Below are 19797 nucleotides of genomic sequence, written 5' to 3' on the forward strand. Positions count from 1 at the left end.
ATGAATTTAATACCCAATTAAATACCACCTCACCCCATCCACCTCACTCAAAAGTAGATATAAACAAATCGGAGATGTGTAGGTTCTATTCAGTTGTGTATGTGTAAACTAAAGTCTTTGAAAATGTAATAAGTTTTACGAAACGCGCTCAAGTGTCGCGTCAGACTAGAAATAAAAATGAATTTTGGAGAATAGATTTTTGAATTACCACCAACAGTGAAAAGGACTGTACGAAAGATCGAGAAAATTCGTGCTAGAATTATTAATCTTACTTTTTCGGTCATATTTAATAATATATGTCTACAGGAAAGACTGCTACCAAAATATACTAATATATATATATATATATATATATATATATATATATATATATATATATATATATATATATATATATATATATATATATATATAATATATATATATATATATATATATATATATAATATATATATATATATATATATATATATATATAATATATATATATATATATATATATATATATATATATATATATACATATATATATATATATATATATATATATATATATATATATATATATATATATATATATATGTATATATATATATATATATATATATATATATATATATATATATATATATATATATATATATATATTTATATATTTATATATATATGTATATATATATATATATATATATATATATATATATATATATATATATATATATATATATATATATATATATATATATATATATATATATATATATATATATATAAGGAGTCATATGACTCCTTATGTCCCTTGCGCCTTCAGCCTGAAGTCTCCAAAGGAATTTGTTGACTTGCTGCGGGGAACACGGGCCACAGGGATAAGAGCCTCGTTGGACGTAGAATCTCTGTTTACCAACGTACCTGTGGATGAAACAATCAGGATGATAGCCGAAAGAGTTTACCGTGATCCGGCTTGTACTCCTCTTGACATACCAGAAAACAGTCTAAGGAAACTACTCCAAGCTTGTACTAAAGAGGCACCCTTCTTGAGCCCGGATGAACACATGTATAAGCAAGTAGATGGGGTCGCCATGGGTTCTCCCCTAGGTGTCCTGTTTGCAAACTTCTACATGGGTACCATCGAGCAAAAAGTCTTAGTCGACATGAACTTGAAACCGGCCATATACTGCATGTATGTTGACGACATTTTTACACAGGTACCTGATGTCAGACATCTGCAGGAGCTGAAGGAGGCATTTGAGCAGAATTCTGTGTTGCGTTTCACTTACTAGATGGAGAAGGATGGGAAGCTGCCCTTTCTAGATGTGACAGGCAAGGAAAGGAGCGGAGTTTTCCACACTGCAGTCTACACTAAGGAAACAAACATAGGAATGTGCCTGAATGCCAACAGTGACTGCCCGGACAGGTACAAGAGGAGTGTTGTTAACGCTTATGTCGACCGTGCCCTCAGCCACAGCTCAGAATGGAAGCAAGTCGACGAAGAACTCTGTAGGGTAAGGCAGGTCCTATTCAACAACGGCTTTTCCAATGGTTTCGTGGAAGACATCATAAGAAGCAAAGTGAAACGCCATGCAACCTCTGAAGAAACAACTAACACAACACCTATACCCCCTATTAGACTATTTTACAAGAACTTCTTTTCCACAGCCCATAAAACGGAGGAAAGGGTCCTGAAAGATATTGTCAGTAGAAACGTTATCCCTACAGACAAAAATTAGAAGATACAACTGACAATTTACTATAAAACTAAAAAAAACGGTCATGAGAAACTCTCCAGACACAAAGCAGAACGTTTTAAAAGAGACCAACGTCGTCTATGCCTTCAAATGCCCTCTTGGGGATTGTAAACCTCAAAAAACTCAGTATATAGGCAAGACAACAACATCTCTTTCCAGGCGTTTAACGATGCATAAGCAACAGGGCTCCATTTGGGAACATATAGCCTCTTCCCACAACCAAACCATCACCAGAGAAATCTTAACAAACAACACAGAAATCATCGATAGATACAGCGATAGCAGGCGGCTCGACGTCTGCGAGGCACTATACATCAAGAAGTCATCACCAGCAATCAACAGCCAATTAATGCACAACTATATTCTACCCTCTTCAAGACTCCGCTCCAATATAGAAGCATCAAGAAATATGGGCCAATAAAAATAGGCCTTCTGCAGTTACCTACTTTTAATACCTGTTTGTATTTCAATGTTTCGTGTTCTGTCTTGTGTTAAAAGTTTATTTTCACCTCATCCAAAACTATTGTAACATGTCACTTCACCCAAATGTAGGTATAAAAACTCGAAAGATGTTTAAGCTCTATTCAGTTAAAGTTGTGTGTGTGTGTGTAAACTAAAGTCTTTGAAAATGTAATAAGTTTTACGAAACGCGCTCAAGTGTCGCGTCAGACTAGAAATAAAAATGAATTTTGGAGAAGTGATCTTTGAATTACACATAAACAGTGAAAGGAAACGTAAGAAAGATCGAGAAAATTCGTGTTAGAATTATTAATCTTACTTTTTTGGTCATATTTAATAATATATATATATATATATATATATATATATATATATATATATATATATATATATATATATATATATATATATATATGTATATATATATATATATATATACATATATATATAATTAAATATGCAATAATTGGCTGTTGATTGTTGACCAGCAATCAACAACCAATTATTGCACAACTATATTCTACCCACCTCAAGACTCCGCTCCAATATAGAAGTATCAAGAAATATGGACCAATAGGCTTTCTACAAACACTTTTATTCAATACCCATTGTTTCTGTTCTGTCTTGTGTTGATACTTTTAATACCCTATTAATATCCCCTCTTGTTCTGTCTTGTGTTAATGCCACATCACCCCTCCCACCTCACTCAAATGTAGATATAAAATCAGAGATACGTAAGTTCTAATCAGTTGTGTATTTGTGAAGTCTTTGAAAATGTAATAAGTTTTACGAAAACGCGCCCGTGTCGCGTCAGACTAGAAATAAAAATGAATTTTGGAGAAGTGATTTTTGATTTACCTCCAACAGTGAAGCGTAATGTACGAAAGATTGAGAAAATTCGTGTTAGAATTATTAATCTTACTTTTTCGGTCATATTTAATAATATATGTCTACAGGAAAGACTGCTACCAAAATATACTAATATATATATATATATATATATATATATATATATATATATATATATATATATATATATATATATATATATAAGCAGCCATGTCTTTCCCAACAGGTTCAGCAGGGGGCTTTTCAGGCCTAAGACCCCAGCACATCAAACAAATGCTGAACCCGGTGCTTGGAGATGCTGCATAGGACCTTCTAGTGGAACTTATCAGATTCTCCAACATGTGTTTGGCTGGCGGCATCCCTGAGGACATCAGGCCTGTCTTTTATGGAGCAGCACTCTGTGCTCTAAAGAAGACGGATAGGGGTATCAGGTCCATTGCCGTTGGCAACACCCTCCGACGCCTTGTAGCTAAGGCTGCAGTGAGATCTATCAGCCAGGAAGCAGCCACCTTGCTGAAACCTCATCAGCTCGGGTTTGGGATTCCCCTAGGTTGTGAAGCTGCAGCACATGCAGCGCGGGCTTACATTGCTGATCTCTCGGACCAGAAGGCACTAGTAAAGCTTGACTTCAAAAATGCCTTCAATCAAGTCAGACGAGACGCTGTCCTCAGGGCTGTACACAACCATTTCCGTCCCCTATACCCATTCATCCGATCGTGCTATGATGGGGACTCTAAGCTTCTTTTTGGGGAGCATGAAATAAACTCCTGTGAAGGTGTCCAACAAGGTGACCCCTTAGCCCCCCTCCTTTTCTGCCTAGCTATCAAAGAGGTCACTGATAGTCTGACAAGCGAGTTAAACATCTGGTACCTGGATGATGGCACTCTAGCTGGAACTCCGGAACCATTTTGGAGGATATAAGGAAAATCCAGGAGCAGGGAGCAGCCTTAGGCCTCATTCTCAATGCATCCAAATGTGAAATAATCTCCCGCAACCCAGACATCACTGGGCAAATACAAAATGTTTTTCCAGACATTCTCGTTGTCGAGCCACCGGACTGCACTCTCCTGGGTGCCCCCATTGGCCCACGAGCAATCGAGGAGGTCCTGGCTGCAAAAATCACTGACCTAAAGAGAATGCTGGACAGGATTGACAAGATTGATGCCCATGATGCTCTCTTTCTCCTTACAAGATGCCTGTCTCTCCCTAAGTTGACCTACTTTCTGAGATGTTCTCCATCCTACAGCAGCCCTAAGTTAAATGTGTATGACACCCTTTTGAGGTCCATGCTGGTGAAAGTCCTTAACCTGCCATTGGACGACTCTCAGTGGGAGCAAGCATCCCTTCCTGTAAGACTCGGCGGCCTTGGTGTCCGCACAGCCTCCCAAATTGCTCTACCAGCCTTCCTTTCCTCCTCTCATGCATCGCACGACCTCGTCAGAGAAATTTTACCTGCAACCCTGAGAGATTCAGCAGGAATACACGATCCTGCTTTCACTGAATGTTCAAATCAGTGGGATGTTCTTGCAGCCCCAGCAACCATTATAGAGCCAACAAAACAACACAAACAGTCCGGCTGGGACCACCCTCTAGTGGAAAAAGTATCTGATGCCATGCTCAGCGTCGCAACATCAGACAAGGAGAGAGCCCGCCTCAGAGCAGTGCGTGCCCCCCATGCAGGAGACTTCCTCCTGGCAGTACCCATGTCAGCAATGGGCACGCACCTAGATCCAGAATCCCTTCGTGTAGCAGTGGCCCTCTGCCTTGGTGCCCCAATTCATACTGAATACAAGTGTATTTGCAACAGGGTGGATGCAGACCAATACGGACTGCATGGGTTGCATTGCAGAAGCACAAAGGGCTGGCATGCAAGACACAACGAGGTCAATGACATCAAGGGAAACCTCGTCTCAGCTAGGTGCCCAGCAGAGAAAACCCGAATTTCCCCGCACTTCGCCCTGATGGCATCACCATATACTCATGGAAGGAGGGTAGACAGTTGGTGTGGGACTACACATGTGTATCCACCCTGGCTGACACCTATGTAAACTTCGGAGCTGATCAAGCAGGTAGGGCGGCCAACCACAGGGAAACAGTAAAATCACTCAAGTACAGGCGACTGGAAGGTCGATACCTCTTTGTTCCCATAGCGTCTGAGACGCATGGCCCCTGGGGCAAGAGTGCCTTGGGATTTCTCAAGGAATTCGGTTCCAAGCTCATTGACGTCACCAGAGACCCAAGGGCTTCCAGTTTTTTGTTTCAGCGTCTCAGTGTGGCGATCCAGAGGGGAAATGCTTGCTGCGTCCTCGGTTCCTGTCCAGAAGCGGAGGAGCTTCAAGAGATCCATAACCTTTAGGCATTTGTCTTGTATGTTTTGTAACCTTTAAATAAACAATAAAGGAAAAAAAAAAAAAAATATATATATATATATATATATATATATATACATATATGTGTGTGTACATATATATATATATATATATATATATATATTATATATATATATATATATATATATATATAATATATATATATATATATAATATATATATATATATATATATATATATATATATATATATACATATATATATATATATATATATATATATATATATATATATATATATATATATATATATATATATATATATATATATGCAGAATAACCACATATGAAAAATAGAAAATGCTTAACGCGTTTTCGGCTAATTCGCCTTCATCAGAGCAAAGTAGAATCAATTCTACTTTGATTCTACTTTGCTCTGATGAAGGCGAATTAGCCGAAACGCGTTAAGCATTTTCTATTTTTCATATGTGGTTATTCTGCATACTTGGTTCAGTGTTTTTGTGATAATTGTTGCATATATATATATATATATATATATATATATATATATATATATATATATATATATATATATATATATATATATATATATATATATATATATATATATATATAAATAGTAGGCATCCTTCAGTCTCAAGAGACTATGGAGTTGCGCCCTGGTTGTCAATCCTGGTGCAGCATCTGGTGTGACTGATGAGGCCAATCCGAGAGTGGCAGTCCATCCCACACCGAGCACAAACGAAGTCCGATTATGGTCTATCTTCCTGGCTACCGGCTTTCCTTCTCTGTCTCTTTTCCTCCGATTTATTGGCAAGTGACTCCTCGAACTTGGAGACACCTCTTTGAACAGACTGCCCCCAGGCTGAACGGTCTGCAGCCAGTGTCTCCCACATAGCAAGATCGACGTCCATGGCATTCAGGTCCCTCTTGCATACGTCTTTTTACCGTAGCTGGGGCTTGCCTGTTGGACGCGTTCCCTGCATCAGTTCTCCGTACAGGAGATCCTAGGGGATCCTGCCGTCGCCCATTCGCACAACATGCCCGAGCTAGCGCATTCATTTCTGTTTCAGCATTGTGTACATGCTGGTGATTCTTGCTCTCTCCAAGACGTTGTTGTTTGTCACCTTGTCCTGCCATTTGATGTCCAAGATGTGTCGAAGGCAGCGCATGTGGTGGGCATTCAGCTGTCTTTCCTGACGGGCGCAGAGTGTCTAAGGCTCACTGCCATAGAGGAGTGCTCAGGACACAGGCTTTGTAAACCTGAATCTTAGTATACTCAGTCAGTCTGTTGTTGGCCCACACTCTCTTTGTCAGTCTGGACATGGTAGTAGATGCCTTACCGATGCGTTTGTTTAGCTCCGTATCAAGAGGGAGGAGTCAGAGATTGTGGAGCCCAGGTACACGAAGTCGTGAACGACTTCCAGTCTGGAATCGGAGATGCCGATGTCACGTGGGGAGTCCACTCCTTGTTCCATGACTTGTGTTTTCTTCAGGCTGATGGTGAGTCCGAAAGTCTGACAGGCCTCGCTGAAGCGGGTCATGAGACGTTGGATGTCTTCGGCTGAGTGGGCAGTGACTGCTGCGTCGTCGGCAAATATGAAGTCGCGCAGACACCTCAGCCGAACCTTGTCTTGGCTCTCAGCCTGGCGAGGTTAAAGAGCTTTCCATCCGACCTGGCCCGGAGGTAAAAGCCCTCCGTGACAGATCCGAAGGCGTGCTGCAGCATAACTGCGAAGAAAATCCCGAATAGGGTTGGAGCCAGTACGCAGCCCTGCTTTACTCCACCTCGGATGTCAAAAGCGTCTGATGTTAGGCCATCAAAGACCACGGTGCCCCTCATGTTCTCATTGAAAGATCTGATGATACTGAGGAGCCTAGGTTGGCATCCGATCTTGGGGAGGATCTTGAACAGGCCATCCCTGCTGACGAGGTTGAAGGCCTTCGTCAGATCTATGAAGTCTACAAAGAGTGGCTGCCTCTGTTCCCTGCATTTCACCTGCAGGTATATGAGGGAAAAGACAATGTCGATGGTGGACATGTCAGCTCTGAATCCGCATTGTGATTCTGCACAGACTCTCTCTGCAAGTCTGAGGGGGCCTTGTAGCCTGGTGGATAGCGCGCAGGACTCGTAATTCTGTGGCGCGGGTTCGATTCCCGCACGAGGCAGAAACAAATGGGCAAAAGTGTCTTTCACCCTGAATGCCCCTGTTACCTAGCAGTAAATAGGTACCTGGGTGTTAGTCAGCTGTCACGGGCTGCTTCTTGGGGGTGGAGGCCTGGTCGAGGACCGGGCCGCGGGGACACTAAAGCCCCGAAATCATCTCAAGATAACCTCAAGAAGTACTTGGAGACTCTTCAATGCGACTCGAGCAAACAGCTTTCCGACAATACTGAGGAGGGAGATTCCATGGTAGTTGTTGCAGTCGCTCCTGTCGCCTTTATTCTTATACAGCGAGACGATGTTGGCCTCCCTCATGTCCTGCGGCACCTCTCCTTCTTCCCAGCAGAGGCAGAGAATTTCATGCAGCTCCATGAGCAGGCTACCTCTGCAGCACTTCAAGGTCTCAGCAGGAATGCCATCTTTGCCAGGAGCTTTACCAGAAGCAAGGGAGTCTAGGGCATCGATGAGTTCTTCAAGGGTCGGTTTGCTGTCGAGCTTCATTAACACAGGCAGCCACCCACAACATACCAGCCACCCACCAGTGTAGCAACACAACATACCAGCCACCCTCCAGATTAGCCACACAACATACCAGCCACCCTTAAGTGAAGCCACTCACCAGTGTAGCCACACAAAATACCAGCCACCCTCCAGTGTAGCCACACAACATACCAGCCACCTTCCAGTGTAGCCACAGACCATACCAGCCACCCTCCAGTGTAGACACACACAATACCAGCCACCCAGCAGTGTAGCTACGCACTATACCAGCCACCCTCCAGTGTAACCACACACCATACCAGCCACCCTCCTGTGTAGCCACCCACCCTCCAGTGTAGCCACACACCATACCATCCTCCCTCCTGTGTAGCCACACACCATACCAGCCACCCACCAGTGTAGCAACACTCCATACCAGCCACCCACCAGTTTAGCCTCACAACATACCAGCCACCTCCAGTGTAGCCACTCACCAGTTTAGCCACACAAAATACCAGCCACCCTCCAGTTTAGAGACACAACATACCAGCCACCCTCCAGTGTAGCCACTCACCAGTGTAGCCACACAACATACCAGCTACCCTACATTGTAGCCACCATCATACCAGCCACCCACCAGTGTAGCCACCCACCATACCAGCCACCCTCCAGTGTAGCCACACACCATAACAGCCACCCTCCAGTGTAGCCACACATCATACCAGCCACCCTCCAGTGTAGCCACACATCATACCATCCACATTCCTGTGTAGCCACACAACATACCAGCAACCCTCCAGTGTAGACACACACCATACCAGCCACCCACCAGTCTAGTAACACAACATACCAGCAACCCTCCACTGTAGCCAAACAACATACCAGCCACCCTCCAATGTAGCCACACACCATACCAGCCACCCAGCAGTGTAGCTACGGCCACCATACAAGCCACCCACCAGTGTAGCCACACAACATACCAGCCACCCTCCGGTGTAGCCACACACCATTCCAGCCACCCACCAGTGTAGCCACACTCCATACCAGCAACCCTCCAGTGTAGCCACACAACATACCAGCCACCCTCCGGTGTAGCCACACGCCATACCAGCCACCCACCAGTGTAGCCACACAACATACCAGCCAACCACCAGTGTTGCCACACAACATACCAGCCAACCACCAGTGTTGCCACACAACATACCAGCCAACCACCAGTGTTGCCACACAACATACCAACAACCCTCCTGTGTAGACACACACTGTACCAGCCACCCACCAGTGTAGCCACACACCATACCAGCCACCCACCAGTGTAGCCACACAACATACCAGCCAACCACCAGTGTTGCCACACAACATACCAACAAACCCTCCTGTGTAGACACACACTGTACCAGCCACCCACCAGTGTAGCCACACACCATACCAGCCACCCACAGTGTAGCCACACAACATACCAGCCAACCACCAGTGTTGCCACACAACATACCAACAACCCTCCTGTGTAGACACACACTGTACCAGCCAACCACCAGTGTAGCCACACACCATACCAGCCACCCTCTTGTGTAGCTACACAACATACCAACTACCCACCAGTGTAGCTACACAACATACCAGCCGCCCACCAGTGTAGCTACACAACATACCAGTCACCCACCAGTGTAGCTACACAACATACCAGCCACCCACCAGTGTAGCTACACAACATACCAGCCACCCACCAGTGTAGCTACACAACATACCAGCCACCCACCAGTGTAGCTACACAACATACCAGTCACCCACCAATGTAGCCACAAAACATTCCTGCTGTTACCGTTCATACGCAACCTCTCGTAATATTGGGTACAGTGTTAAGTGAAATCTAGCGATACTGGCTGTATCTAAATATGATATACCAGGGTGCCCCGTGACACAGTACAAAACAAAAAAAATTTAACACCAAGTTATAAACTTAGGCAGAATTTATATATATTATAATATATTTAACAACAAACTAAAAGCATGTAATATCAATACTATCAAACATGACAATCACTTTAAATATCACTAGTGTAAAGGTAATGTTCCTCCAGACAAAAATTATGCAACATTACTACAACAGTACAGAACTTAACCGAATATTGTTCGCAGGTGACGTCTCGCAGCTAACTGAACTCTCTCTCCTTCACTATCCATAATTATTTCTCCCTCCGTCTTCATTCAGGATGATGGATAGTAATGAAATACTTATTAATATTTATAATAATTGAAACAAACAATCGTTCTCAAATGTATAAGAATGCAAACTATAATATAATGGTCACATGCAAATAATATAAGTTACAATGCCACATGCTTAATCACAGGAAATTAACAATAATATGAATATTAAAAGGTGACATCTAGAACTCCCATAACTGAACAGGTCCAGCATTCTAATCCCGAAACTAACAGGTATTAAACGTGTGACTAGAGCAACCCGCTATCTCTCAACTGTGTTGCCAAGATATATGATACATTATAAAAGTAATACATATACATGACTTCATGCATGAACAAAACGTAATCAATGCGAGTATTCCTTAAATAGGAATATGTAACATTTTTTCCACCTCCGAGAAAAAAAAATGCAATTGATTAAAGATGAATGGCATTTTTTCTGAAAATAAAAATGTGTGACACTTGAGATTTATTGAATTAATTATAGCAAACATATAAAAGTAGTAAGGACATATTTCTGAACAAAATGAAAACACTTCAAATATATTCTTACAAGAAAATTAAGAAGTTCAGTCGTGTGTTCATGTTCTACATATGTTCTTCTGGAGTATGCAAATTTATCTCTCCAGGGTACTATATCATTTATTTCACTTAATTTTAGGAGCTCATATTTCACATTCCTATCAACAACATTATTATTATTTTCATGAATTGAACTGTCAATAAATGCAACTGCTTTCACAAGGTCTATGCCACAATTTATCTTTCCTTCTGTTTCTACAATTGATCTGAGATCAGTCCCATGTTTCCGTATTAATTTTCTTTCTGGTACATTTTTCAAAGACAGATTCCATTTTTTATTACTCCTTATTTCTTAAGCTGAACTGCTTAATTGAAGCTGACAGGATGTAAGGTGGTTTAGGGACTTCACTTGGGTATGACCTGACAAGGACATCTGCTTCTAATCACACTTGATCCTCTTTGGAACACATACCCTCGCCCAATTGATACTAAAAATAGAGAAATTAGAGTTAACCCTCACAATTATATATAAAACTTCTTCACTCGCAGAACCTTCAGAAGCACAACACAACGACTTAGCAAACCTTTGATCTCCAACCCAATAAATACATCCCAAGATTAGTGCAAAGACTACCTAATCGAACTGAATCAGATGATCTTCAAGGAACACGTAAGTCAATTTCCTCATAACTCTGTCATGACGATCAGCGAAAGAAAACAGGCTTATGTCTATGCACCATATCTCAATGATAACTACAAAAACAAGTTCACACCCTCTGAGGGTTGATTTGAATACAACCTACACCTTCACAAACATTCTAGTCTTCCAAAACACTAACAAAAACATGCTGAAAACTTGACAACCCTTACCATGGATTTCACTTCCCAAGTGATTTCTCTCTGGTGACAAACAAATAAACAAGAGATTTAAGGGTCTTATCATCTTGAAGATGCACAGCAGATTACCTGGGAACCACCCAAAGACTTTCTGTAACCCTTCATACGTATTTAAACAACTATGTGGGATAACCTTGTCTCCCAACTTGAAACACACACCTGGAGCCTCGAACATCTGCACCCAAGTTTGATTAACTCCTTCAACACCAATTTGACTTTGAAAGTCGACACAACGCTTGAGTGGAACATAAATGTTGTTCACTACTCGTTCAGCAAAATATACTGGATACGAAAGTAGAGACACTGCTCTAGTATAACTCACAACTTTCTCAGAACAACTGGATGCACAGCCTACTTGAGTAAGTTCTCTCTGCTTAACCACAAGGCTGGACAAAGATGTCCCACAGTCCATTATGTTAAGAGAGAATGGCTCCTGCGGAATAAAAATAGATTGCAAGAATATCCTATACACAACTTTTCCAAACATGGAGGCACAACTTATTGCAGTAAACAGTCTTTGTTCAACAACAAGGTTGGACAAAAATGTCCCACAGTCCCTTCCTACATAGGTGAATGGCTCCTGCGGAATAACAATAAATTGCAAGAACATCCTACAAACACTCCGGCTCAATTTACACAATGACAAATACTTGCTCCCATACCAGCCACCCACCAGTGTAGCAACATTTCATACCAGTAACCCACCAGTGTAGCCACATACCATACCAGTCACCCACCAGTGTAGCCATATACCATACCAGTAACCCACCTGTGTAGCCACACATCATGCCAGCCATCCACAGTGTAGCCACACACAATACCAGCTCCGACCAGTGTAGCCACATACCATACCATCCACTCAATAGTGTAGCCGTGTATCATACCAACCACACACCAGTGTAGTTACCGACCATACCACCCACCCACCAGTGTAGCTACCCACCATACCAGTCACCCACCAGTGTAGCCACATACCATACCAGTCACCCATCACTGTAGCCACCAAACACACCACCCACCTACCAGTGTAGCTACCCACCATACCAGTCACCCACCAGTGTAGCTACACACAATACCAGCCACCCACCAGTGTAGTACACAACATACCAGCCACCCAACAGTGTAGCTACACACAATACCAGCCACACACCAGTGTAGTACACAACATACCAGCCACCCTCCAGTATAGCCACCCACCTTACCAGCCACCATCTATTGTAGCCACACAACACACATGCAACCCTCCAGTGTAAACACACACCATACCAGCCACCCACCAGGGTAGTCACCAACCATTCCAGCCACCCAACAGTATAGCCACACAACATACCAGCTACCCTCCAGTTTAGCCACCCACCATACCAGCCACCCTCCAGTGTAGCCACACAATATACCAGCCACCCTCCAGTATAGCAACGCAACATACCAGCAACCCTCCAGTGTAGACACACACCATACCAGCCACCCACCAGTGTAGTAACACAACATACCAGCGACCCTCCACTGTAGCCACACAACATACCAGCCACCCTCCAGAGTAGCCACACCCCATACCAGCAAACCTCCAGTGTAGACACACCCCATACCAGCAACCCTCCAGTGTAGCCACACCCCATACCAGCAACCCTCCAGTGTAGACACACACCATACCAGCCACCCAGCAAAGTAGCTACGCACTATACCAGCCACCCACCAGTGTAGCAACACAACATACCAGCCACCCTCCAAAGTAGCCACACAACAGAACAGCCGCCCTCCAGTGTAGCCACACACCATACCAGCCTCTCACCAGTGTAGCCACACAACATCCTAGCCACTCACCAGTGTAGCCACACAACATACCAGTAACCCTCCAATGTAGCCACGCACCATACCAGCCGCCAACCAGTGTAGCTACACAACATACCAACCACCCTCCAGTGTAGCCACACAACATAACAGCCACCCTCTAGTGTAGCCACACACCATACCAGCCATCCTCCAGTGTAGCCACACACCATACCAGCCACCCTCCTGTGTAGCCACACAACATACCAACCACCCTCCAGTGTAGCCACTCACCAGTGTAGCCACACAACATACCAGCCACCCACCAATATAGCCACACAACATACCAACCACCCTCCAGTGTAGCCTCACACCATGCCAGCCAACCTCTAGTGTAGCCACACACCATACCAGTCCCCCTCCAGTGTAGCCACCCACAGTGCCAGCCACCTTCCAGTGTAGCCACACCAACCCGTTCTCACACAAGACAGCACATCTATGACTTAATGCATAAAGTCAATATGTTGACTCAGGTTCCAAAGGATATGACTCCCATCACCGAGTGCCCCAAGGTCCAGCAGTGCGAGTGAATGCAGTGGGAAGGTACTCCCAGTATGAGCGGCCACCCAGGAGTAATGACGCTTCTCGGCGCTCGACACTCGCCCTTCCCAGCTCCCCAGGCCCGTCACCGGCTACCAGCTCTTCAGGTTTTGGAATCAACACTTGCCGACCATCGAGTGCGGGCTCGCATCCTTTATCTTCCATGGGCGTGGAGGCGAAGTTGGACACCTTGGTAGCAGGTATCTCAGAGACCAACGGGAGATTGGACCAGGTGTGTGAGAGTTTGAGACACCTTACAGTTGCTCTTATGTCACCACAGCATCGCCGTAGCCCATCCCCTAGGCGACCTGTTCAGTGCTACAGGTGTGGGAAAGAGGGTCATTTTGCTCGGGACTGTGAGGAATCCGAAAGGGATGAGGAAGTAGTCCACCAGCACGGGGACACCTCGAGCAACAGGCCACGTGTTTCATTTAAGGACCAGAATTCGTCTTTAAACGCTGCCGGGTCGGCTCATTCGGCCTAAATCCGACCCAGTGCATAACAGGCCAAGGAGGGGCATCGGAGCAAGATGCTGACCAGATATTGTCTAAAGGTGTGGAAGACATCTCGGCTCACACTGACAGGGGGGACATGGACATTAGCACATCAGACACGGACAACCAGCAGAGTTTGGTTATGCTAAGTGAGAACTCGTCAAGTGAGGCCCCTTCAGGAATCAAATGCAGGACAAAAGTGGCAAGTCGGGACCATGCCACTACTGAACAGACAGGTCTGGATCAGGAAGCGAAGCAAAATTCTCACAGGAAGTGGGGCCCGTTAAGACACAATGTGGAAAGGAGGGCTCAGAAGAAAATACAGAATGAACTAGCATTTGGTCGGTTCTTGGAAGGCATAGATCCAATTGCTTTCCCTTGGGATCCTGGGGTGAGATGTGGGAAGAGGGTTGCTCTGTCAAAGGACTCACATTCAAGGAGCAGCACTTCGGTGCGAGGAATATTGTTAGGACAGAGTAAATTCCTAAGAGTGAAGCTGAAAAGAAAAAAAAAAAGAAAAAAAAAGAGAAAAAGGAAAGGGAATAGTGTAGTGTATGCAATGTTGAAACAGATCGTGTATAGTGCAAAGATAATACAGGTAATAATTGTAATGTTCGTGTACAGTGCAAAGATAATACGGGTAATAAGTGTAATAGGACCCATTCATGAAACCAGAAATGTTCTCCTCTGTGGCTTTGCTTGCAACTCCATCCCCTGGTGTTGAGCTGGCGAAGACTTTTTAATAAAAGACATGTTATATATAGTGAAACATTTCCCCTCTAGTATACCCATTGTTCTATAGGGACGGGAGGAGTGTGGAGGGAACCACATTCAAAGTGCCCGCCAAAGGAGACATTTCATAGTGTAGGCAGGACTGTGCCCTGATTGGTGGACGGCGACCGCGCACAGCCTACCCGCGCAGGCCGAGTGGGCCAGATTTGAACTACATGTGACCCCGTGCGGACGACGCCTGCCCGGCACCACTGGCACTTAGGATATGTGCCCATAGGACCCCTAAAGAGGCATTGACTCCCTCTGTCCTATCCTTCCTGAGGAGCCTAGACTTGCTCCACCTGCCCTACCAGACCTACCTCTCCCTACGACGACAGTTCAAGGTGAAATACTACTGTACTATTGTTGTAACACGTGGGGTCACCTCTACATTACGTTGGAATGTCTATGGGGTTAACTACTGCAAACAGGATGGCATTGTGTCTACTATACCAACTATAGCTAGGATGGGTATATTGTCCACTACCACCTGTTAGGTGGGTAAGGGGTCCAATACCACCCACAGGATGAGTATGGCGTCCACCACAACCCACAGGATGGGTATGGGGCTCCAACCACCCATAGAATGGGTATGGGGTCCAATAACACCCACTGGATGTTTATGGCGTTCATTGCCGCGCGTCGAGCTCGAAAACCGCAGCATTCATCTCAGAACCATGCCTATTTCACGCAGATTCCTTAAAAACGTAAGAGTTTTATATGTCACAAGAAAGATAGAAATATAAGCTTCATTCTAAATACCTTACCATGGGCATATTTAAATTTAAAGCGAAGATACGTGTACTTTTAAATTAGCCGAGCTCCGACCCCGGAAAGATCGATCGACCGAGCAACTCTCTCTCAGAACAATGTTTATTTCACGTGAATTCGTTAATAAACATATATGTTTTATATGTCTCAAGAAAGGCAGATATATAAGCTTCACTTTAAACACTTTACCATAGACATATTTAAAGTTCTAATGAAGATACATGTATTTTAAAAATTATGGAGCTCCCACCCCGTACACACTGAACTACAGAGCAACTCTCTCTCAGATCAATGTTTATTTCACGTAAATTCGTTAATAAACACAAATGTTTTATATGTCTTAAGCAAGAAAGAAATAAGAGCTTCATTTTAAATACATTACAATGAACATATTTATAGCTCAAGTGAAGATACATATGTTTTTATAGTAGCGCTCAGTAGCTTGTCGGGCATGGAGTGCAGACGCTTACGCACTTCCCAGCAAACACAGTACGTTTGTGGACGTTTTTAAATGGTGCCACAAAGGTAATACTGTAACTTTTGACATAAATACGTATATCTGACGTTCTTAAAACCAAAGGATATAACTAAAAACATTTATTCTTGAGACACAGTTTTTTAAGATTTATGTAAAAATTTAAAAATAATAGTGAATGCTATGGTATTATAATGTTTTCATGCTTTATATTTAAGAATAAATAATTTTCAGTCAACATTTAGTTTTTTTTGTTTACTTTATGTAAACCTATCCAATTTACGTTCTTATAACATAAATATAACATTTATATGACGTCAGTATAACGTTATTTACACGACATCATTACGTTATTATGATGTTATATTAACATATAATTCCTGTATGAAAACCAGAATATATGTTGAACTTTATGTTTTAAACCTTGCAAAGTTATCATAAAACTTGGAATAAGACGGTAAGCATGCTTTACTTATGAAAATATACAAACAAATCAACAAAAACATTTTAACATAAAAAACATAAACATAACATAAATTGATTGCATGCATGGGAGTTAACTGGAACTCTGTAATATTGCATACATGAACCTTAAGGTACAAACCCAGTGTATTTACCCATGCAGTTCTTTCCTAAATCTAAATTTTTCCAATTTTTACACTTTGTTTCGAGTTCTGTCTTGTGTTGCTACTTTTAATACCCCATTAATGTCCCCTTTGTTATGTCCATTCGTCCCATTGTGCACCTCTACTATATGTCACTCCTAATTCTTCGCTTTTCTAGAGAATGTAATATAAGCTTTGACAATCTTTCTTCATATGACAGGTTAACAGGTAGAACAAAGATTACCATTTATATATGGATAACTATTATAAGTCGGTTTGAATGAGTGAATTGCTGCTTGAAGATAGGTATATACACCTGCGGTACTATCAGATTGCATCGTGGTGAGCCTAAAACCCTTCAGATCCAAGCAAAGGGTAAAATGCCAGCAGATACAATTGCGAACACATTGATACCAAAATGAAAGACATATGACGAGAATTGAGGTAACCAAAGTGAAAAGAGTGTTCACATTACATTGCACTAGAGTGCTCCCGGGTTACTTTCTCTCACTTTCTCTGTTTTGTGCGGATGGTACACCTTGCTTTTGGAGTTTATATGCATTTAAACCTGTAGATAATTCTATTGCTAACACATTGATACCAAAATGAAAGACCTAGGATGACAATTGGGGTGACCAAAATGAAAGAGTGTATACATTTTATCGCTCTTGTGCGCTCCCTGGTAACACACTCTCGCTTACTCTGTTTGTTGCGGATGGTAAGCCGGGCTTTTGGAGTTTATATGCCTTTAGTCCTGTAGAGAATTCTATTGCGAACACATTGATACCAAATTGAAAAACCTAGGATGAGAATTGAGGTAACAAAGTTGAAAAGGGTATACACTTTTCAGTATTACCACGCTCTCTAATGTAATGAGAGTTGCCTGAGGGTGGCTCAGCTTTCTTTTTCTGGTACCCTTGGCCTACATTCATCTTGTCGGCGGTGGAGCGCGCTGCTGTCTTTGACATTATATGCACATAGTTCTGTTGGGAATTCTATTGCGAACGCATTGATACCAAAATGAAAGACATAGGACGAGAATTAAGGTGACAAAGTTGAAAAGAGTATACACTTTTCAGTATTTCCGCACACTACCAGGGAATGTCTAAAAAAAACTGGAGAGTGTGGAGGGGTAACTTGCCCAAAACGCGAAAGTGTTTGGGGCGATTAACTTTCGTTCAGTACTATCATGCAAGAGAAGCCACACATCTATGGTTCATCCAAAAAAATCAGTAGACTTCTAGATGTTACTACTGCTCGGCTTAGACTCGGTTACAAGTATTTCTGGGAATTCTCATTATCTGCTGATGTAGATCTGACCAAATGTTAACTGTGTCAACAAAATTATTCGCACACCCTCCGTCACTATGTGATAGTGAATTCAGAGACAATTCTATAACCAATGTACCAACGATATGTAAATATTTCATTCAAAATGATCTGCTACCAGAAATTTTAGCCAAATATCCCCAGTTTGCTAACTGTAGGTAGTAACTAAGTGATTGTAACATATCCACCGCTGCCCACTGGATGGGGGCGGTGTGCAGGACAAACATATCAATTGTAACACTAGCTCTCCACATATGTCAGTTGCTTAATTTAGAAACTGTACTTGTGGTCGATCTCGAACCCATTGTTGATGTGACGACTTATACTGAATTTTGTAACTAGCTCATCAAGATTGTAACTTGCTGAGCTAAATGAATTGTGGGGTTCAGTCCCTGAGCCCATTATGTGCCTCTGCAACCCTTTCCACTACCGCCCACAAGATGGGTATGGGGTGCATAATAAATGAACTAAACTAACTTTAAGGCATCCTGAAAGAAAGCTTGGAGGGCTTGAAAAATTGCAGACAAAGCCTTGAGGATAATCCTTGGGTGCCTTCGTACCACAAAGATACTTAATATGAGAAAGGAACTTAATATTCCGAGCGTTGTTTATCGTGTTACTAAAATTAACTGTCAAATTGGTATAAAAATGCTTAGGCTATCTCATCCTAACCCTTGCACAGAAGCCCTCCAGAATTTCTTTATTGAATGTAAACATTGTTTCAAATAGATAAATAAAATTGGAACTGAACTCAGAAAGTATCAGATTTATAATTTGTACCAAGAGAGACAACAATATCACTTTCCTGCACTGTAGGAAATTACACCCTTTTCAATTTTAATCCCTCCCTTTCCATCAAAGGAGCAAATTAGAGATCAGTCCCAGCTTTGTTTTGAGGCAAAGCTCAACGTCTTAAGCCATATTGATGCTCTGTCCACAGAGCATTCTCTCTCTCAAATCATATACACTGAAGGTTTCCTACAGCGCCCAACGGGTGCAGCTGGAAGTGCAGTTGTCCTGACAATAGGCTATGACTTATATTTTGAGTGGGGAGTCCGTATAAACAACTGGGCCTCTACCCTTCAGACTGAACTATTTGCCTTGCTCCTTGCACTGAAATGTGTACAAGTATCCAAACTTGATACATTAATTGTAAGTGACTCTTTATCATCCTTAATTGCTCTCAACTCCTTAAGACATAACTGTAACATGCTTGTGTCTGAAGCTAGACACAAATACAACAACAACTTTGAACTGCCCTGAACTATATCCGATCCTATCTTAGTAACAGACACCAATATGTAGCCATCA

General features: G+C 42.6%; 1 protein-coding gene across 1 annotated transcript; it reads right to left on the reverse strand.

Moving 5' to 3' along the window:
• Positions 1-7021: 7021 nt before the first annotated feature.
• Positions 7022-7444, reverse strand: LOC138368566 (uncharacterized). Its single transcript, XM_069331090.1, has one exon. It carries the CDS (start codon positions 7442-7444, stop codon positions 7022-7024), a length of 423 nt encoding a protein of 140 aa, XP_069187191.1.
• Between the last annotated feature and the right edge of the window lie 12353 nt (positions 7445-19797).

Source organism: Procambarus clarkii, chromosome 25, assembly GCF_040958095.1.
Source record: "Procambarus clarkii isolate CNS0578487 chromosome 25, FALCON_Pclarkii_2.0, whole genome shotgun sequence".
Classification (NCBI taxonomy): domain Eukaryota; kingdom Metazoa; phylum Arthropoda; class Malacostraca; order Decapoda; family Cambaridae; genus Procambarus; species Procambarus clarkii.

Excerpts from the sequence above, each read along its gene's own strand:
- LOC138368566 (XM_069331090.1), bottom strand. The coding sequence starts at position 7,444 with ATGTCCACCATCGACATTGTCTTTTCCCTCATATACCTGCAGGTGAAA.